General features: G+C 36.2%; 1 protein-coding gene and 1 long non-coding RNA gene across 3 annotated transcripts; both read right to left on the bottom strand.

Annotated features, from left to right (window-relative positions):
• Nucleotides 1–6,404: 6,404 nt before the first annotated feature.
• On the bottom strand, nucleotides 6,405–8,630 carry LOC133710461 (uncharacterized). Of its 2 annotated transcripts, XR_009846697.1 has the most exons (4): nucleotides 8,436–8,630; nucleotides 8,031–8,144; nucleotides 7,571–7,633; nucleotides 6,405–6,791 (listed from the first exon to the last, which is right to left on the bottom strand). It is a non-coding gene; the product is annotated as an uncharacterized LOC133710461 (long non-coding RNA). The 2 variants fall into 2 exon arrangements; XR_009846696.1 differs by lacking the exon at nucleotides 7,571–7,633 and having other exon boundaries at nucleotides 6,452–6,791; nucleotides 8,436–8,625.
• A 757-nt stretch (nucleotides 8,631–9,387) lies between these two features.
• On the bottom strand, nucleotides 9,388–18,823 carry LOC133709548 (15-cis-phytoene desaturase, chloroplastic/chromoplastic). Its single transcript, XM_062135326.1, has 14 exons — nucleotides 18,488–18,823; nucleotides 18,262–18,394; nucleotides 18,032–18,120; nucleotides 16,697–16,754; nucleotides 15,641–15,796; nucleotides 15,007–15,155; nucleotides 13,244–13,363; nucleotides 12,613–12,826; nucleotides 12,414–12,516; nucleotides 11,909–11,956; nucleotides 11,300–11,345; nucleotides 10,345–10,532; nucleotides 9,868–10,030; nucleotides 9,388–9,666 (listed from the first exon to the last, which is right to left on the bottom strand). The coding sequence occupies exons 1-14, from the start codon at nucleotides 18,689–18,691 to the stop codon at nucleotides 9,607–9,609; spliced, it is 1,731 nt and encodes a 576-aa protein (XP_061991310.1). The 5' UTR covers nucleotides 18,692–18,823; the 3' UTR covers nucleotides 9,388–9,606.
• Nucleotides 18,824–22,829: the final 4,006 nt, after the last annotated feature.

The raw sequence follows: 22,829 nt of genomic DNA, 5'->3' as shown, positions 1-22,829 counted from the left end.
TAGTGCCGCGACCACAACGGTTACAGAACCAGTCAAGCAAGGGTAACGCCCTAGCAACCCAGCCAAGCTAAAGTCACGCTTTAGCATGATCTCAATACTTCCCGGTGATTTCGCTCTGCTCAATCTGCAATATTGAGTATCGACTTGTGAACAAGAAGAAACTTCAGCAAAGTCCTCACCACGAGGCACAAAGAATCCCACGACGAGGTTGGTGCTCTCCTCGTCTACAATCGCTTGATAGAAGTCAGGTCAAGGGACACCCCCAACGACCGCACCCGAACGGTGCTGGCACGCCCGCGCAAGAAAAGAGACTGTTGACCAGCTGCAGCAAAATTGGAGCCAAACAAAACCCAAATGAGATTGGAATGAAATAAAATTGAATTTTATTGAAGGCTTGGTGCCTTGATTTCTCTTCTCCTACCCTACTCTCTGTTCTCTCACATAACCTCTCTCATTTTATTTCTCCCTTCTACAGCTAAAAACCCTATGTTTCTGCTAAAACCACTCTGCTTTCTTAATCTCTCAACACTGCAAAACCCACCCTGATCATACTCCCACCAACAGTTGCTCTGTGTTGCATCAGTTTTGGTATTAGAGCAAAAACATCATAACTGCTCTTTCTTAGCCCTACCCTTGGAACTACAATGGTTACAAACGCATAGCTTTCATCCAAAGTAGACACTTTGTCTCAAGAATCTGAATGCTATAAGAAAATGTTCAAAGAGGTGCTTGAAAAACTGAATTCTTTGGAATGTTGTTTTTAGTCTATGTTTGCCTTAGTCAAGGATACGTCAAAAGAAGATAAAAGGAGCATAGGCCGGAATTTGTATTTCCATCTTCAGAGTCTAGGCATGGAGACTCAAGATAGTCTGGTTCAGGAAAGGGCGTCAAACTGGATATTATTGATTTCAATGGAGACAACAATCTTGAGGTGTTCCTTGATTGGTTTGGAAAGTTACTTTAGATGGCATTGGTTGGTAGAGAAGCGAAAAGTATATTTTGCAGAAGTTAAATTAAAGGGGACATCTAGAGTTTCGTGGAAAAAATACCAACAAACTCATTTTGCAGTGACTAGGACTTGGGAGACATGAAGATGGCTTTGACAAGTTTCTTTGTGCCACCAAATTACAAGCAACAGGAACACCTGCAATTCGTAGAATTGGTGCGAGGAAGCCTATCACTTGAAGAGTATACCAATAAGTTCCTTAGTTTGGCTGCAAAATCAAATTTTCCATGGAATGAAGACATCACTATATCAATGTACCTCAAGGGATGGAATTGATACGCTTAGAGCAAGCGCGCAATTTAACCCTGCATGTAGTTGTTAGTATAGAATAAGTAGGGATCGTTCTAACCGGGGATTGAGGGTACACTTGTAATTGCAAAAACAATTAATTAATTAGTAAAAGTAAAAAATATTATTTACAAAAAGAATATATACAAATAACGAAATAAAAGGGGGGTTTAAGAATTATAAAATCAAAAGTTAAAGTAAATAAAATAAAGAAAACGTAAAAACATATATACAAGGGTGGAACGCAAGGAACAAAGATCAAAACCAATTCCATGTAATCAAATTCGATTCAAACCCTATAATTGTTCATCTAAGTCATGAGAAAGGAGTTGATCATGTGAAACATTCGAAAGCAAATGATTTCCCATATTTTACTTTTCAACGCTAATTAATCTAAGTGAAAGCACAAAGACTAATCCTATCAAACATGTAATCAAGCCCTAGAAAGCTAGTCAATCATGACATGTTTAATGCATGAAACACATAGAAAGGCTATCAACTCAAGTGTACAACCTAGTTATGAATAAGTTCACCTATTTGCAATCCTCTTCAATTGAACTCGACCTTTGTCCAAAGCCTTTACTACTTTTGATTCAAGTTACACAAAGCAAAAAGTTGATTCATGTTCTTAAACCTAGCACCAATTACATGCAAATCCTATAAGTGTCGACCCAAATAAGATAAACATATAAAAGTTTTCTGTAAAGCAAATTCAATCGAACAAACTCACATAAGCAACTTAGAATTACAATTATAGAATTCGAAAACTTTATTTAAACATAGAAATTGGGCTTAAACTTCGCCCTAAACGTTAGGTTAACTAGAAACAAGTTCATACGAAATCAAACAAGGAAACCAAAAAGGTTACAAGGAAAAGGAACGAATTACACCGTGAGTGGAGATGGAGATGGAGAGCTAGATGATTGGATCTTGAATCTTGGAAGCAAGCCTTCAAGGTGGATGATGGAGGATATGATCTTCACGGCTCCTTCTTCTTCTTCCTCTCCTTGCTTGAAAATGCAGAACTTTGCAACTAGAGAATGGAGAGAATTTTTCTGAATGAAGAGGTGTTGTGGTGTTGTTGTTGTTGTGAATTCATCTAGCATAGGGGGGTTTATATAGGGGAAGGCAAGGCTTCATGAATTTAATTTCCAAGGAATTTTCTGGTTGCACCACACAGCTCCAACCAATCATAGAATGCCAAGTAATCCGTGTGATGTGTTCCAACCAATCAAAATTCTCTAAAATACCTCCCTAATATTTAATTGCCGAATTTCCTTGGAATTATTCTGATTTTCTTCATGAATTTCGGCAAATATTCCTTTAGGGAATTTAGGGATGCACCTAGACACGTTTTCAGCTTTTCTTGGTCTCCACCTTTTTCTCTTTCCTTTTATTTCTCCCTTGAATCTCTCTTGGCGTCATCTCCTTGATTATTTCTGATTTTCACGTTGGCAATCACACCAAATTATTTCTCCAACAATATTTCCTTCCCATAAAAGTCTCCCAAGAAAATCTCTCCTTGAAATCCTCAATCAATCATCTTTAATTCCCATGTTGTCACCTTGTTTTTCTCCTTAAGTATTACACGGCAAATTTAATCCCCAAGGAAAATATATTTTCCTTTTTAAAAACACTTCCTTGATTTCCTCTTTCGAACAGGATTTCCTGGTTGGACCAGGAAAGCTTCATTTCTTCATTTCTGCTCAATTGTGTGGTCCTTTGCATCTCATTTTTGCTCCCCTTGGTGTCCGCAAGCTCCTCTTTCCATTTGTGAGTTTATTTCCACTTTTTAGCTCCGAGGTCCTGAAAATAGAAACTATCAATAAAAATAGAAACTTTCCTAAAATGAAAAAGACAACTTTCCTAAATTGAAAATGGGAAACTTTCTAAAAATGAAAGATAGAAACTACCGAAAATGGAAACTTACTAAAAATGATAAATAGAAACTACAAAAATAGAAACTTTCTACAAATAGGAACTTTCCCCTTCGAAGAGTGGAAACTTTCCTAAACAGAGTTTTAATAAGGAAATAACGCAAGAAATGTAGGGAAAAGCAAGTAAAACGTCGCATTAAAATGCTCCTATCAGGAATCCCCATATTTCTTCGAGATTAGCAACAGGTCAAATTTATACTATGAATGGTGCTACCCAGATTGCATACCAAATTGAGGGAGAGTATAAAAAGAAATCATCTATGTCGATTCCAAGCAAAGGAAAGACATTGACAATACTTCTGGAGGATCCACATCTTCCACTAATAATCCAGATGAGAAATCTCATTGTGATTCCTCATCTTCCAACTAGTTAGTGATTTTTTCTACTCTTAAGAGTGCACAAGAAGCTGCAGGTTCTACTTCTAATACGAGGACTGAAATTAGATGATAGACATGTAGAGGCTTTGGACACTTGGGATGATAATGCCCAAATCGGTTAGTAGCTTTGGTAGATAAGGAAGCTCCTATTGCATCTACTAACCTAGGGGTCATCATGGGCCGGGCTTAGGGTGGGCCGGGCCGGGCCTAGTCAAAGTCAACAAAATTTAGGGCAGGGTAGGGTCGGGCCGGGGCTTAAATATGCTAGCCCTTACCCGCCCGAAAGGCCCGAGCCACTAGGGCCGAAAGGGCTGGGTTGGGCTGGCCTTCCGAATAGGGCTAAATAGGGCTAAATAGGGCCGAAATGGGCCTTAATTTGTTTAACAAAAAGAAATATATATATATATATTTTTAATCTCATAATGTGGCTCAATGGTTAAATAGGCAATACAAGACTCATTGTTTTTTGTTGATCATATTTAATATATATATATATATATATATATATATATATTGGAATTAACTTATAAGTTATAACATTTATAAATATTAGTTAAGATGGTTATATTCAATTAACTATCTCTCTAAATCTCCCAAAATTAATTGTTGTTTAACAAAGGAAACAAAAAATAAAGAAAATAAAGCTTAGGAAATCAATTACAAAAAAGTGATAAGTTGTATGTTATAGACTAAAGAGAAACATATTTAAAAGGGCTAAATACTGATTACTACCCTGTGGTTTAGGTCCAAAATCAATTCAATCATTGGACTTCTAATTTCATCAAAAACACCCTTTTACTTTCAATTTTGATCTAATAGGTCTAATTCGTTAATATTTTGTTATGAGTTCAAGTTATAGTTGGATTAATTGTTGAAAAACTATTTATTTGATAGATTTCTAATAGTGGGACTCACTCCTAAATTGACTATGCAGGCCACCTCAACACCACATCATAAAACATAGGTCATATATGAGCCACGTCAACAAGTTAAATGACTCAATTGTCGGAAGACTAATAAATTGGACCTATTAAATCAAAATTAAAAGTGCAGGGGTGTTCTTGATGAAATTAGAAGTTTAGGGACTGAATTGATTTTAGACCCAAACTACAAGGTAGTAATCAGTATTTAGCCTATTTAAAAAATAGAAAAAATAGAATATTATTAGGGCTTAATTGGGCTGGCTTAAAGGGCCGGACCGGGCTTGGCCCTAACGGGCTCAAACGGGCCGGGTCGTAGGGTAGGGTCGGGCTTCATTTGCATGACCCTTACCCTACCCTATTTGAGAAAGGGTAGGGCTGGCCCGCCCTAATGCAAGGGCCGGGTAGGGCCGAAGCCCTACCTGCCAGGAGGGCTTAGGGCCGAAGGACTAAATGATGAGGCCTATGCTAACCCTAAACAAAAGGCAAATGAAGTTGTTGTGTTGGAAGCTAAACAAGAGATGGAGGTAGAAGTAAACCATGTTTAGTACTATGTCATGTTCTCACTACAAAAGGAGCATGAGGAAGATTGGCGAAGAAATAACATTTTTTAGACCCGTGTCCCGTGCAATGAATAATTATGTACCCTCGTTATAGATGGAGGAGTTGCTCTAATATCATTTATGAGGAAGCTGTTCGCAAGCTTGGGTTTCCTGCCGAACCACATCTAGGTCCTTATAAGTTGGCGTAGGTCCTTCTAGCTAGGCTGGGTTCCAAACGCTGTTTCCAAAAAATAAAAAATAACTAAAAAAAGGTGGCATGGGTGAGTAACACAAATCTCAAGGTCAATGAACGTTGTTTGGTGACATACTCTATTGGGAAATTGGTTGACACTGTGACCTGTGATATGCTGCCCATGAAAATGTGTCATATTCTTCTAGGCCGACCATGGTTATATGATAAAAAGGTGCAACACTGTGACTATAACAACACATATTCCTTTAAAGATGGAAATTCAAAGTTTAAGTTCGTACCAACTAGAATTTTATCAACCATAAAGCTCAAGAAGAGACTAGCACATTCCTCCTTAAATAGATTGAATTGGTGACTCTATACTCCGTCTAGCTCCAAACTCGACTGAGTCGAGTTTTTTTGGTTGGAAATATTTCTTTGGAAGCCTAAGACTAAGCCCAATCCTTTTTCGTCCAAAGTAAAATCTCCGTGGTAATTTAAGGGTCTTGCAAGAGTCATTTTTCAATTTTATGTAGAGTAATTATGAGTCTAGTGTTTTTAAGAGTCACTTTTCAGTTTTATGTAGATTAATTATTAGTGTTTTTAAGAGTCTACTTCAGTCTTAGTGTGAGTACTCAAGGGTCTTATATCAGTAGTCTTTAATTAATTGAGTGTTCTAGCGTTCTAGGAGTCTAAGGGTTATGCATTTGAAGCTTAGAAATATAGCTACTGTTTGTAAACTCAAATCAGATTAGAATGCAATAAAATTCAATTTTATTGAAGGCTTAGTACCTTGGTTTCTCTTCTCCTACCCTATTCTCTGTTCTCTTCCATAACATCCCTCGTTCTATTTCTCCCTTCTATAGCTAAAAACCCTCTGTTTCTTCTAAAACCATTCTGCTTTCTTAATCTCTCAACACTCCCAAACCCCCTAAACATACTCTCACCAACTGTTTCTGTGCTGCATCAATCAGTGGCTGTATAAGTATTATATTAACATGAACCACTACTAACCTAAGTGAAGCACCTAAGGTGGTCATGATGGAGCTCTTAAAGAGGATCAAAAATAGACTCATAAACCACTACTGATCTCCCGTTAATCTACACTCCCTCATGACTTTCAGCAGCAACGCCACAAAGACATGCCAACGGGAATAGATTATGTTATCACCAAAAATTATCAAACAAAATTGACATCATAAGTCCAGCTAAGCCCTGATTGCATAGATATACAACAACTACCCGAGTACAAAAATTTGAAATACGTATGTAACTCATGTAACAGTCAACTACTAACTAATATCAATTGGCGAAATCATTACAGCAACTCAAATACATCAGGTGTAACCAATATAAAATTTCAGAGCAGTTGAGAGGATCTGATTTTTCAGCCTTTTTTTTTTCCCTCCAAACTCTCTCAGACCTACTCTATCTCATTCCTCGTCTCTTTAGCAGCAACTGCTTTCTCCTTCTTCCCTTCCTTTAGCAGAACTTGAGAAGATTTGCTTGTTAAAAACTGCTACATCTTGCCTGTATGAGGACCGAAAGGAAGTTAACACAGGTTGAAAATAAGTTTAGAACACTCATACTCCGAATCTCAAGTATGGTTGGATATAGAGAACGGATTAGAAAATTAAGGTGGAAATTAAGGTTATTTCAATAATCTCACTTAAGTAATTAAGAGCATCATCATCATTTAAATTTACTTTTTAAATTATGCTAGATAAACCCAATACCTTACCAAAGGCATGACTTGATCTAACAAACATCACTGTTCCAAACAGAGAATAATAACCACTAATGATTCTTCCAATTTCTTTACTTTCCCTGCGGTCTATATACATAGTTCACCTTCCACCCATCCCAAGATTTGTAAGAGGTATCAAGGATAATGTTACTTTTAAACCAAAATACTGCAGTTTCCATGAATTTGCTACTTAACTGACCATTTAGAACAAAGAGAAATTTGAGAAGCAAGGTCCTAATACTTTCTTCCTTTTAAGAGTAGGGCATAAAAAAAAAACTAAAGTAATGCAAGAAACGACGTTGTTTAAAGACTCATTTTGTAAACAACACGAGGGAGAAAGAACCAAATGTGAGATGCTTAGGCGGCAAATTTTGCAAAATATAAAAATAAAAAATAAAAAACCAACAAACAAATAAAATAAAAATTGAGGGATGATAATATTATAGTAACACATCTAAAAAGATGAACACTACAACTTAAACATTTCAATTGATAAAGATTAAGATGATTTGCAAGAAAAGTAATCATACTTTTGCTTAGTGGTTAACAATTATTGCCTTACATTTTTTGTGTTTGCAGCATTTGACAATAAGAACTCATGATCTTAAATGGAGCTATTTCCTTCCTAAAGAAATAAGAAAAGTAAAAAAAAAAAATTCAGATGCATAGAAAACCCAAAACGTAATTTCAAGAAATTATGAAATGAAATCTGGAGCTACATCTGGGGTCAAGTGGAAAGTGATGAATAATACAAATAAAGATTTCCCGATTACTTTTTGTTTTATTGCAAAGAAGGAAAATTTTGTTTTAGAAAGCACTGGGATGAGATAGGGGGCCCTTGGAATGGTTTTAGGGTAACAGGGGTTTCCAGTGTTGGAGGTCTGCAGATGTTTGATTGGTGGGAATAGCTGTTAATTTTAAGGTACATTTAAGTTTCAGCCAGGGATGTAAAAAGGTAGCCTCATTTGTCTAATCTCAACTCACTGAAATAACATAAAAATTTACACAGGTTGCCAAATTACCTGTTGGGCTTGACAAAAAATCAGGCATGTTTGAACATCTTCATGCTGAGCCAATGAAAATACACGGCAACCAAAAGGACTGGGAGAGTCAGTGGCACCAAGAAGCAATAATACCTATTGTAAGCAAACTGAGTTAGAATTTTAAAGCAACAAACAATAGGAAGTTTCATATATTACAACTGCTAACGACAGAAGTCAGAAAACAACGGTTTCCTACATTCAATCTGGTAAACAAAAAATGTTTGAGGCAATGTCCAACTATTCAAACAAAACCCAAGAGAGTTGTTACCCCAGAAACAAAAATTAAAATGTCAAATTAGGATGCAATTTTGGTAGTCTAATCTCGAATATGAAGCAGAATTTGGATCAGACTTGGGAGGATGGAAAAGAAGAGAATGGATTTACCGATCGTTTTGGATGGCAGAGATGATGGTATTATCGGATGGGGGAAGAAGCTTGGAGAAGATGGTAGCGTAGAGAAACCCCACAAAGAAGAGAGACCCCGATCCGATGAAAAACCATCCCCAGAACCAACTCTGTTGCATTTCTCCTCTTCTCTTCTCTTCTCTTCTCCGCCCCAAACGACGTCGTCTCCCCCTGATTGAAGCAGCTTCTTGTTTCCTGATTTTGAATGATATATTGAACTACCCAATTTGCCCGTGCTCTTTTCTTTTATTTACCCTCTAACAGAGCAACAAGTGAACCTTCATCTATTTTCACATCAATTTATTCCATTGTGAGAGCATGTTCACCCGTTGAGGTCACTGGATCAATACTATTCACTGTTTTTTTACTTTTTATTTCTACAATCTAGGTCACTGGATCAGATATTGTTCACAAAAGATCACCGAATGTCAGTTGGCATGTCACAAAATTGACCCAGATGGTGACATTTTGTAAACAGTGTCTGATCCAACGACCTAGATGGTGGAAATAAAAGGCAAAAGACAGTGAATAGTATTGACCCAGTGACCTCAATGGGTAAACTTGCTTTGATAGGTCTTTTGGTTACCTAGAGAACATGGATGCATTTTCAGCATCCAAAATGCATCCATGTTTTTCTTTTGGTAATTGTATACGGTTACAACACTTTTAACTTGTAGTTTACCAAGCACATGAAATTACTTTTACAGTTGTACCCAATCGAATTGTTGAATCACATTCCAATACCAAATTCATAAAATCACCAAATCGCAATATACTAAAATTGTGTGTAGATTTAGTGGCTCTTCCAGCTATCCAGAAGTTGAAGACACTATAATTCAGAGTCATATTCGGAACAAGGAAGATAGGTGCTAGTTTATGGCTACGCCGTGGATGGATTTGCATCCAGATACAGATTAAGGAACAGGCTACATACACGCACACAATAAGATCATATATGGCATTACTATAATTGACACCAATGTTAATACAGCACTATCAAAGTGCTGGACAACTCTTCTTTGCATACATTTCTGAGGGGATGATCGGTGGCTAATTGTTGAAAATCCAATCATTTACAACAACTAACCTAATCAATCTTTCAATCACTGTCCACAACAGTTGCAAAGTCGCCTCTATAAAGTTTTATGGGTCATCGAGCACCTGCCTCTGCCAACCTTTTCTGGCCCCGAGCAACGAGCAATTCATAGTCCTGCATATTTCAAAATATGGAGAAGCTCAATGGTAGCGTATTTACAACAAGAAATTACAAGGTTTTGGCATTAAATACAACTTCAATGGCATGTGAGGCACGTCAAAGTCTAGCAATGGTAATATTGTCAAGTATAACTAATTGAGAAATAGATCACATGTTCATCATGCCATATAAATTACGACTCCTCTTGGAGATTACCTGTACAATCGCCTGTGCACAAAGTTTCCCTGATAGAACAGCACCTTCCATAGAGGCTAAGTATTTTTGTTTTGTATAGTCACCAGTTAAATAGAAACCCTCCAAGGGAGATCTTTGCAACGGACGACAAGGTTCACAATCTGGTATAGTTTTGTACACAGACCTGAGAGACAAATCATTGATAAAGCAGTTAATGTACTAACACCCATAAGAAAATCAATCAGGCATGTCGAGCAGCAGTCTAATGGTTATTCCCTCCCAGTTCTGGGGCATACTTGTTGATTCTTTTTTTGTCTTTTTTTTTTTTTTTGGGTCTTGTTGGACTAGATTTATAATTCTGGAGTTAACTCCTAAAATAGGAATGGAACCCCTTAGGAATGGTAGCCCCAGTGACACCAATCAGTTTTGTTGACAGTGATAAGACAAAGAACCCCAACCATTAAGTAAGATTTTAGAGTTATGGCTATGAAGTCAAACCTTGGTGTTTTAACAACATGGTACTTCAAAATCTTCGCTTTGCTTTGATCTGCAGCTATCTCATCGGGAAAGAGCTTTGCAAGTTCTTTGAGTGTAGCATCAATAATTTCTGCATCACTGCGTGAAATCCATTCTTCTGCTGGTGCAAAAACCAACTCCAGCATAGACTGATTTGGATTGTAATACTCCTGCAATGAGTATTATGATGCATTATGTCTCAGCCCAAAAGTAAAGTAAAATACAAAAATAAATAAAATAAAATAAAACTTTCAGTGAGGAAAACTGATCAAGTGTTAAATCAAGAATTATTTTAGCATGTAGGTGAGAGTGTGTAACAGGATCTGTAACTTTTGATAAACAGTCTACCTTTTGTTCTTTTGTTTGTCACTTTGTCATCAAGAGTTGAAGACTTAAACCTAAGACTACCTCTCACCCACCCCAATGCCTACTTCAGCCAAGGTTCATGGCAAGCATACCATTTAGTGTATAATCAATAAGTCAGGCTCATGCGCTTCAATTGTGGTGTCCAACAAGACCAGAATTTCTCGTCAAGTAACTGAATAACAAATGGCCTCATCATCTAAAGAATGTGTTATTTCCTCTTTCCTTTGCTATTATCTTTGTGATTTGATAGAGTAGCATGTTGTTTATTTAGATGCAGAAGCAAGAAAATTTTAAGAAAAAGGTATCCGATCCTATTAAGCTTCAAAAAGGACAGAAAAATCCTATGATATTTTTCAGTGGTCTATGTAGTCAAATAGTAACAGTCCAATGAAGACGACATTTTTCTCATGATCCACAAACAATAACTAAGGATACAGAAAACTAGAAAAGGGTAGCATGCATGATGGACCCAGTGTTCCGGATAACTTTGTGTAATGACACCCAGGAGAAGGAAAAAAAAAAGGAGACAACTGGGCTTGTTCACAATAAATAAATAAATAACAGATATTACCTTACATGTTACCGACATATCAGCATACACACTTAGAAGAGGACTTCTGCATTGGGGAAAAAAATTGAAAAGAAAACCATGTGTCAGATTAAGAAAAGAAATGCAAGTCAAAGGAAACCGGCTAAAAGAAAGCAACAGAAGCATATGGATAACTCATAGACCAAATGGCCTGTGTATTTTCTCTTAACTCTTTAATGAAAATCTTATATTATCAATCCAAAGGTTGTTGCTAACAAATACCTCCATTTTGGATTGAAAAGAACATCAGTTTTCCTGGCTATGGGTTGGTTTCCTACAGGACCGGAGGCGGCCAAGTATGTTATGTCAAAAGGACCAACGTAGCATCATATCTCTACTTTGAATGTTTTTACCTGGGAGGCATGTCTTAGCATCTTTACTTAGCTTTTTATTTTGCTAAGGAACCCTTGGTTACTACCAATACTTTCTTATGCACATGATCCATGGTTGAATAAAATAGTTCATACTTCATACAAGGCTAGCCAGAAGGACAAGATAGCAAACAGTAAACTGAAACACATAATGGCACACACTGCAAGCAAGCACAATATCATCTAATATGCCAAAGTAAACATAAGTTATGAGACAGACCTGCTAAAAAGTAGGTGATCATATGTGTTCTTTAGTTTTCTGTCAAACCTGCAATTGAATAAACTCTTTAAGATCGGTTTAACATATATATAATTATAACCACTTACTGCAATGCAGCTAATTAAAAAATATAGTTGGAAAAAAAAAAAAAAAAAAAAAAAAAAAAAACAGTAGGTTCCGCATTACATTAGTAACATTTTGCCACATACGTGGGTTAATGGTTTAGGACCCTAATGGAAAGATGCCATGGCCAATCCCAATCTCTTGGGACTTATGTTCTAATTAAGAAATTCCAATCAACCTGCTAGACTAATAAAAAAAATTGGGTTTTATTCAAATAAAATTTCTAGACCAGTAAATTCCATAGAATGTAATTCATATATTAGGAAGTTGTCAATACAGACCATCTAGTTCTAGTCATGTGAGATTTGAGGAATCAATATGTGTAGTGATAGAGAAAGTATAGAGAGAGCTATTTTCATTATTTTTAAGGTAATCCACTGACCATATGTGTACATTGATGACTGGAACCCCAACTAGTTTGTCCAATTTCTTGAAATATGGAATCTCTTTCCAGTTTTCAGGCACTAGAAGCTTGAAGATATCGACTGTTTGGAAGAAAACGAAATAGCCACCTTAGGGAAACTTAAAATACACACACACACACAAACTATACAATTTTAAAGGAAAGTTTGCGCCCGCACCTGGAGCGGCAGATACATAAGCATCCGCTTCAATCACACTGTTATTTTGTAGTACAAAACTCTTCACTGTTCCATCATTATTTAGGTCAATCTTCTGTAATCGGGAATTAAGCCGGACTTCACCCCCCAATGACTGGATATGATCAACGATTGGTTGACAGAGTCTCTCGGGAGGACTTCCATCAAGGAAAGCCATCTTGGAACCGTGTTTCTCCTATTCATGTGTTTACAGATCTACTGATCAGTAAATGATAGGTTGTAACGAAAAGCTGTCCTTGAAGTACCGATCACATATATCCAATAGTTTTACAGAGATGGAACTCATCACACAAAAAATTAAGATCTTTCACAAGGAATGCTACTCTAGATATGCTGCTTCTCAGTTCTGACTTATGTCCATAACACACAAGGAAACTGAAAACTAAATGGTTCTGAGATCCATTAACGATGCACATGAAGCCATACCATGATGGGAAGAGTTGTTTCATCTTCTTCTTTTTTTTTTTTCTTTTTTTTTTTCTTTTTTTTTTTTCTTTTTTTTTTTTCTTTTTTTTTTTCGTTCCATACAATCTTATAAATAGAAGGAAAGGAAGATTTTTAAGAATAATCAAGATGAAAGCATTCGACATACCTGAAGAAATCGATTCAAAGCAATCAATATGCATTGCATTGAGAGCTCATCAGGATTAATAAAGTTAAGGGCCTTTGACATGGCAATAAACACCTCAGTAGTTACTCGATCAGGTATCCCCTGAGAGAAAAGAAGAAATCACCAGTTATTGTCTGAGACAAGTAAAAATAACTTCATTACTTGCAGTATTTAATCCGAACAATAATCTTGTCCAAAGCCATTTGAAAACTCTTGTCCAAACCATCTCTTTTATTCATATACTCCACATTGTAGAAGCATCATTGGAACTGTTCTTTTTCTAAATAACCCTTCAGAGATCATCTCTACAAAAATTCAATCAAATACAAGATGATTTGGTCATCCAATGGTATCAACTAAATCGTCCAGTTCTCATAATGGTAAACATTTCCACAAGGAGATGTCCATTCATTTCTTGTAGTTGGATAACAATCCCCAATTTGATTCATTGATTGCAGAGATTATTTGACTAAAAAAATGAATCTTTATATCTGCATGCGTATGCCTAAAATTACATACAGGCTTATGCCTTCTTTCTCTTCAAGGAGAAAAACTGCACAATTTCATAGAGTTTCTAGATTTCTAGAAGTTTGCCACAACTCCTACCTTCTTTCCAAATCCATAAGTTTGCAGTGCCGCACCACTACAAGGCAAGTGGTTTTGAGTAATATGGTTGAAGAGGAATAAATGAATCTTTGAAGACTACAAAAGAGCAAGGGTCGAGGAGCTTAGGGAGAGAGTTGGGTTCTTATCATCCTTATGGGCTTCCATCTCTACTGAATTCAGCAACTACACCCTGTCTTCTATTATTCAAGACTGGAAGGCTGTTGTCAATTAGTTTTCTGGCATTATGCCTTAGACTACAAAGGAGTGGGGGTTGAGGAGCTTGGGAAGAGAGTTAGGTTCATCCTTAAGGGTTTCCATCTCTACTGAATTCATAAAAAATACACTCTGTCCTCTACCATTCAAGACTGGATGGCTGTTGTTATTATTTTTCTGGCATTGTGACTCCTAGGCTAGTCTTGTTTTGCTGATGTTTTATGACATAAGTTGCATTAAAGCTGCAATGTGAACCAGATAAACACCCTAAAGGCCTAAAGCATATTACCTATACAAATTAGGGTCGGATAGGTTTTAGTACATGTCAGAATAACTAATCCACATAACCTGGTGATTCTTCTTTTGTTTTTGTGCACACCATAAAAGTGCTTGATAAACTAATAATTGGAAAGGGTGTGCTTTTCATAATAGCATTGTCTAAAGTCACTATTATCAACATCCTACATGATTATTTGAGAGAAAACTGAAACTTTATCACAAACGGAATCTTCAAGTATAATAGGAACCATCAATCTAGCCTAAACACTTGATAATAACAGATAAAGGAAGCTTCAAGATTACAACATTTATCAAATCATTCATAATCCTATATGATTGATCATCTGAACTTTCAAATATGTACTTGATCTAAGCCAATTGGTACTGAGATCTCTTGGTTCAAGTTTGTGAAATTGAATGACCAAGAAGCAGGTTTTGGTCTAGGATCAATCATCTCATATTAAACTAAAAATTTTCAACTCCTTACAAGATGTGCTCATGGCACACAAGTTAGCCGAGTATGACTCACTCAGCAAAACATTGGCAAACAACAAGACCATATATATTAAAGAAACTTTTCTTTATTTTTTTTTTTTTTTTTAAAGAAACAGCTTTTTAATGAAAACAAAACGCATAATACAAAGTACCTGTTTTGTCATCCACTCCTTTACAGTCAAGCCATCCTGAGCTTCAACATAAGCCTGTCCACCAAGAATTGCTGGCACAAGTCCGATAGCAAACTTCACTTTTTCTGGCCATGTCAGCATCTCATTGTTCTTTAATATGGCCCATATTCCTGCCAGCCATAATCACTACAAGCTCAGGAAAATCACAGAAACAAAGCTTCTTTGACAGGATCCCATTTTGCAGGATGCCGATCTAATCAGTTGGCATGATTGGTTGATGAATCAGCCGGCATAACTTTAGTATCTTTACTTTACCGTGTAGGATAGCATTTTAAGGCTTAGAGTATAAGGTTAACTCTTACATTTTGGTAAGCAAAATTATAGGATTGCGATTCCACACAATGGTATCATGTCTAAGTAGCGAATACGTATACATATGTATTGGATATATAATGAGTAAATATACACACAGTGTCAGATAATTGGTAAACAAGGTATTGCAGTATGTCAAATTAGTAAAGAATTATTTTTTCATGTTTCTATAAAACAAGGAGTCATTTTCATCAACTTTTTCTATTGCTATGAGCCAAATGAATTGCAGTGGTACAGAATCAATCTAATTTCATTCTTCAAGAGGGTGGTTATAATATCTCACCATTTAAGGGTGCTGGCAGAACTTCAGGGAAATCAAACCGGCTGAACTCTCCTGGCTTGTTTGGCATTGCAAATATCATAGAGTGTTCCTTCCACTGCAATCGATCATCGATACCAAGCTCTCCAAACAAGTTCTGAATATTTGGATAAGCCCCAACTAGCCAACACAACCAAAAAAGAACTATCTTCAAGAAATGAATTTTAAAGAAATTCTTAGATGAAATTAAGGCAACCAATTTCATTAATCAAGAAGAAGATAAGGCAGATTCATGGATACAATGTAAACAGCTAAACTGATAATATAATAAAAGAAGTCTACAAGTATTAAGAGCATACAGGAGACTATAGAAAAAACAAAACACAAAAACACAGCAAAACTAATGGAATATTAATCAGATACATAATCTGATCCCTAGGCAATGGATTTTTATTGTGAGGAAAAGACAGTAGGTGATAACTAAAAGGATTGAGCATGCATGAGTTCTGAACTGTGTAATCATCAAGAGTTCAAGATAACTTTCAAACAGCATCATTTATTAAGCAATGTTTATCAAACCGTTTTAAAAATACAGAAACATTTTGTCTGGATCTAACTTTTTTTTTTACACGTCCACGTAATTGTAGTTCCCCCATTCCTTTTTAGCTCTGTTGCTTATAAGCTAAGTTTTCTTATTGTCAAAAAGTAATATTTATGTAAGAAAATACTTCTTTAAAGACTCTATTTCAAGTAGTTATCTTTTTCACAGAAATTTATCCTTGCAACCATATAATCCTGGCAGTGTAAGTTCCTCGAATCCTCGACCTTCAATAGTTCTAAGAGAGCTTTTCTCTTGTATAGACTTTACAGAGAATATCAGACTTGACAGAATGTCAGAATCTGAGCAAAAAACTGGAAGGTGATTTATTCAGGCAACACACACATAGAATCTCCTTCCCAGATTAGTTATAGGCATCTCCAATTCTAGCCAGCCAAATGTTGTCATATATAGTATGATGACCAGTTCATTTAGCTCATAAAAAAACTGATTAAAAAAAAAAAAAAAGGAACTCAACTTACAAAATATATGTAGGCCTGTCTCATACCAGTCTCCATCTTTATCTTTCCATGCTGCAATCTTTAGAAAAAGTTGGGACGTCAATACCCAAAAAAACAAAAAGAAAAAGAAGAAAAAAAAAAAAAATATATATATATATATATATAACACCTATCAAATCACAATTCGGCAGTAACCATTCAAATTGAGTACTCATTGTCCACACCTCATTATAAACAACTATGAACTTGATTAGACTGATATTACTAGAAAATAACCAATCAATAACTGTAGTAAAAGTATTAGATTGAACATATGGATACTCGAACAGGTTAGACCTGCTGATACTACTAACATAGCAACAATCTTCTATCATAAGAACAACTAATATATCAAGTTATTTGAGGTTAGGGTACAAGGCAACAAACAAAAATGATGGAAATGAAAATGATTACTCATTCATCTTTTCTTTCTTCAAAGAAAAGTTTATTTTAGAAATTGCTAATGGTCTGCAACTCAAGTACGCGATTCACAAAACAACAGATACCAAAGTCTATCAAAGATTTAGAAAAGGAAGGGGTCCCGTACTCTTATCATTCTATGTGAGCAATCAAAGAGACCTTCATCAATTGAGCCCTCAACTCCATCATTATGTATCAAGGACTAATATATTTCTCTAACTCAGAAGGGCCAGACAATACATAGAGGAGCCACTACTGACTATCCAAGCAGCTTTGGATCCTTTTTACCAAAGTTGACAGCCCTAAAAGCAAAACCTATCTACACATAACTTGACTAACACCAAACACTGACGGTCTGGGCAACAAGGTTGGTTACGCAAGGTAAATGCTTGCTCAATCAAAGAAACTCAAAACCTATTTGTAATTCATGCTTCTCTAGATCAAATAAACATTACTTCTTAGCTAAACGGTATATAGTTTGAGCATCGTCAACCAAATTTCCTATATTTATTTGCTGAGGTAAGCTCTCTTTGTTTTATTTTTTATTTTTTTATTCAGCTAAGTTCTCAATGTTAAAAGATCAGTTCAAGATTCTGAAAAGTCAGAGAAGTCTAGTATTTTGTAGTCAACTTCCAGCAAATTACCACCAGAACCATATATGAATTGTGCAAGTATAAATGATGATCTGATAGGCATGTGACTAGAATGCCATCAACAAACTACCACCTCACCTAAGTATCTCTAATTCATTCATTTTGAAGCCAAACTAATACAAAAAGAAATCAAATCCGATACATAAAGTCAGAAATGAAAGGTTTCTCTTAAGTACTAATTAATATTTTCAAACAAAGAGCAATCTGGTGTCAAATTGAGATAAAGTCAGAGCAGAAGAAAAACCTTTCCACCCAAAACGTCTCTTGCTTCGAGTAGTATGGGTTTATGACCTGCATCTGCCAAATACTTTGCAGTTGACAACCCAGCCAAACCTACATAATATTTTCAAAATTTGCACATTCAATCATAACAGTTACTACAATTCTGATTCAAGCATGCATTAGGTGCTTATAGCGAAAGAAGAAACAAACCCAATTCAAAGATTGTCTAAAAACTTATGACAAGATTGTCACCTGCACCAGCAATCACAACCTTCAGGGGCTTAGCTGGGCGAGAAGAGGATCGAAAGGAGGAAGACAAGAGCGCAGCTTCTAAGAAATTTACAGTATTGTCAAGCTCGGGTCTCGGATAATCCACACAAACCACCTACACCATCACAAACAAACCAAATTAAATTCCCATTTCTAACAACTTAGGACCTAGAACATAGCACAGTAGAGAGAGAGCTAAAGCAAAAACCTTCAAAGGGAGAGCACCCTTCCTCAGCCTTTTACCAATACTAGTAGTAGCTTGTGAGCTCAGAAACCCAAAATTCCGAGCAACAATTTCACTGCCGTGAAAGGAGAGCGCATCATATCTGGGAGTGGTTTGTGGGTTTTGGGTGTTGATGAGGTTGGCTTGGTAGCTCAAGTTGGTGGCAGAGACACAAGCCCACTGCGACATTTTATGGAACAGGGAAAGTTGAGAAGTGGAGGTTCAGAGCTCCAATATAAATGGGGAGAGAGATAGTGGTTGTGGTGCTGAACACATGAGCTGCTTTCTTTCCTGGCTTTGTGGGTGTTGGGTGAGTTTCCATTTCATCGTTGTCTTTTTGTCCAACCAGAGATGGACAATCTGCCAAAATTGGCATTTTGAGTTTACGGGTTTGGCCAGCGTGGGGAATATTTCTAGTTTACCTTATTACCATGGGTAAGAGTAAGAACTGCAGACCCAGTTATGGTTAAACTCTTACCACAATAGGAACAAGTGCAACGTGGATAGATATTGTTTTAGTTATATATAAATAACTATTTTTGAAGCGAAATTCAACTCTAACATCCAAACTATAACTAAGTTAAATTTAAGTTTTAGCTAAAATGACTAATTATATTTAGTTAATGAATTATGAATCGCCAAAACAAAAATTATATTTCTCTCTCTTTTTTTTTGTCCACATGTCAATTTATAATTCAATAAAACATATTATATCACTCACAATTAGCTACTATTGCTCGAGCAAAATTGTTAAATCAAATCGGAGCTCTTTTAATAAGGACCACTTTAATAAGCACTAGTTAAGGACTTTTTAATCAACAGTTTAGGAGACCGACTTTTCGATTACATTACAGCAAATCAACTGTTAGATGTTTATGTATGCATGAGCAGATCACTTCTGAAAATTTTCTTTCAAATTGCTGATTATTAAGGTACCAAAGTAGATCAAATCAATTGACGAACCAAATATGTCAAATATGTACCATTCATGTTCATAATTGATACATCACTAATATGAATGTCTTAACGATTTTCAATTTGGTTGAAAAATTACATAAATGATCTACACATAAATATTTAAACATCCAAATGTTGATTTGCGGAAATATAATCGAAAAGTGGGTCTAACAAAAAGGTCCTCAACTAGTTCTCGTTATAGTAGTCCTCATAGATGAAAGCTTTGTATATTATCTTGAGGAGAAGGAAAGAAAACGAAGAAGAGGTCTGTATTTAATCAAGAAAATAGAGCACATTACAGAATGTGAGTACTAACACTATTTATACAAGAGTCAAGTACAGGTATTTATACTAAGATATCTAACTTGACTTAGCAAAATACCATTTTTACCCTTAACATCCCCCCTCAAGCTGATGGGAGGGAACCTAGCATCAGATTGCAACATATGGAATAGTTCGAAGACAGCAATTAGGATGCTTGCTTCAACCGGGAGGAATAAGAGGCAGTGATTGACATAGCTTCATAGGATGAGAGGACTGCCTACAATTCAGTGTAGTTTTATTCGAAGGAGTAAACATGAGCTGCTTAGTGCCTTGTGTTGGTAAAGCTTCAATTTCCTTGAGCAATTGATGTTGCCATTCTGAAAGATCAGAGGAAACTGGAGTTGCGGAAAGACAAGCATTGTCGTTTGATTTCCCAATGGAAGCTGAAGGATTGTTGGACATTAAAGTAGGATTAGTAGGAATAGATGTTGCCCTTGATTGAGAAGAGAAGGAAGCGATCATAGCTTGAGGCACTTCATGAGTTGGCGGTTGAAAATCATAATGATGTCTATGTAAACACTATGTGGCACTGTGACCAGTCTTAAAGCAAATTTGACATTGTAAAGAAGAACCGGTAGCAAGAACCTGCCTGGGAGATGGTCTTTGGGAACATGTCAGAGCAATATGGTCAGAATCGTAACATATTTAACAAGATTCAGGTTTGAAGGATGTATTATGAGGATTTCCAATGTCTCCATCTTGATTACAAGAGTCTCGGTAATCGGTGTTGTTATGTTGATGACAAACTATTTTCCCAAAACCATATGAATTTCCAACATTCTTCACCAAACCATGTGTATTAGTATAGTTTCTAGAAGTCCCAGCATGATTATTTCTATTGAAATAATGGTATCCTCCAGAATTTTCATATCCACCAAAGAACCCAAGACCATTTTGATTTCTGCTGTAATATATCCCGGTGGCTGAGGTCCTCCAAAAGCAGGAGCAGATGAGTTGTTAAAAAAGTTGCAGCAGTCAGTGGTGGAGCCAGAAACTTAGGGTTACTGGGGCACAAAAATAAAATAATAATATCAAAACATACAAAAATCTTGAAAAATAACAAGAAATCTGTGATTGAGTTGAGAGTCAATATATGTTGCAACTATGCTTTTCTATTTTACAATAATTTGCCAAATCATTAAAAAGTAACATCGAGTGACGGAGATAGAACTTGATCCTAAGTGAGGACCTTTAGAAATTGAAAAGAAAAAATTTAGAACTTAAATTATATAACAAAATTTTAATGAAAATTCCGATAAAAAAATTTGATAGAAATATCATAATCTAGAAATAAGATTAATTTAAGATAAGAATATTGTTAAAATTATGTTACATTTATAATAGCAAGCTACATGAAAAAAATAGTACGTAATATTAATAATAATTAGTGCTGCAAGCTAGAATTAAACCTTGAAAAAAATTTAAACAAAAAATACTGAAGTTAGCCAAAATTGAACCTTGAACATGTAATTTAGCAAAAAAAGCATGCTAGAAGACTGCACTATGCTAGCCGTTTGTGATGTTTTTAAATTATTTATGGCGAAAAAGTTAACTGGGTCACTGAGCCCCAATATAGCTCAGCCCCAATATAGCTCAGCCACTGGCAGCAATACTCCAACACTTTATGATTGAATGCTTTACTTATATAATATTTGAAATTATTTTGATACATTGAGATGAAATTTTATTGAAGAGATGCTGGTAAAAATTGGCCTCAATGGTGTCTTTCTTAAGCTCATAATGCACTGAGTGAGGTCAGTAAATTACAAAGTGGTGCTATAAATAATGGTGAGCTATTGATTCTTTTACTCTGCACCAAGGAGTAAAAGAATCAGATAGTTCAAGTATCATGAGACTCTTTAATAAATATAAGGTACCAAAAAATTGCATTTTGTTATGGTTTAGGTACAAATTGGAGATTTTACCCTAAAAACTGAAAGAAAGATATTTGGCTAGAATGGATTTTCATTCGTTCACGGTGAATAGATATACAAGGAGTGATTCCTAATTACAAGGTAACTATTCCTACAATCAAGCTACAGCTACAATTAAGGAACTACAATCAAGGAATACAACTATTCACAGATATACACAGATCATGCTTATCTCATACGGAAGATATGCAAGATTATCTTTCTAACACTCCCCCTCAAGTTGGAGAGTGAATATCTCGAACTCCCACTTGCGAATCATAGGAGTAAAAATCTCCTTTCCCAAAGCCTTGGTTAAGACATCCGCCAATTGATGCGTAGAACTGACAAATGTTGTAGCAACTGAACCATCTTGGATTTTATCTCTGATGTAGTGGCAGTCCATCTCAATGTGTCGAGTTCGCTCATGAAAAACAGGGTTTGCGGCAATGTGCAATGCGGCTTTATTATCACAATATAGCAAGGCGGGTTCCTGATGTAGCACTCCTAAATTTCTGAGAAGATATCGAAGCCATGTTAACTCACAACAAGCACCTGTCATGGCTCGATACTCTGCTTCAGCTGAAGAAAGCGACACAGTTTTCTGTCGTTTTGATCTCCATGAAACCAGCCAAGGACCAAGAAAAACACAATAGCCTGTGGTTGATCGTCTAGTAATCGGGCAGCCTGCCCAATCTGAATCACAGTAGGCCCGCAGTCTGAAATCACTTGTTGAAGAGAAAAACAAACCTTGTCCAGGAGCATTCTTAAGATAACGTACAACACGTAGAGCTACTTCCATATGAAGTTATGATAAAGTAATTTGTGGTTCACATCCAAAACTAATTGGCAATGGATAGAGTGACCCAAACCCTTATAAACCCATAGGCAATGTCCCATTTTTCCCATGTGAGATGTATATATTCTCAACACGCCCTCGCACGTGTGGTGAATTTTCAAGCCATACACGTGGACAACTTGGGTGACGTGGAGCCCGTGTGGCCGTTAGGCACGCACACGTGGGTAACCCGCTCTGATACCATGAAAGAAAGATATTTGGCTAGAATGGATTTTCATTCGTTCACGGTGAATAGATATACAAGGAGTGATTCTTAATTATAAGGTAACTATTCCTA

The sequence above is a fragment of the Rosa rugosa genome, chromosome 5, assembly GCF_958449725.1.
Source record: "Rosa rugosa chromosome 5, drRosRugo1.1, whole genome shotgun sequence".
Lineage (NCBI taxonomy): Eukaryota > Viridiplantae > Streptophyta > Magnoliopsida > Rosales > Rosaceae > Rosa > Rosa rugosa.
The sequence above is the reverse complement of the archived record's forward strand: the minus strand, read 5'-3'. Positions and strand labels throughout refer to the sequence as shown.

Coding starts and splice junctions, on each gene's coding strand:
- LOC133709548 (XM_062135326.1), bottom strand. CDS start 18,691: ATGTCGCAGTGGGCTTGTGTCTCTGCCACCAACTTGAGCTACCAAGCC. Junction 15,797..16,696: donor GACAGGCCTACATATATTTT/GTAAGTTGAGTT, acceptor TGTGTTGGCTAG/TTGGGGCTTATCCAAATATT. Junction 12,827..13,243: donor CTTTGAATCGATTTCTTCAG/GTATGTCGAATG, acceptor ACACATGAATAG/GAGAAACACGGTTCCAAGAT.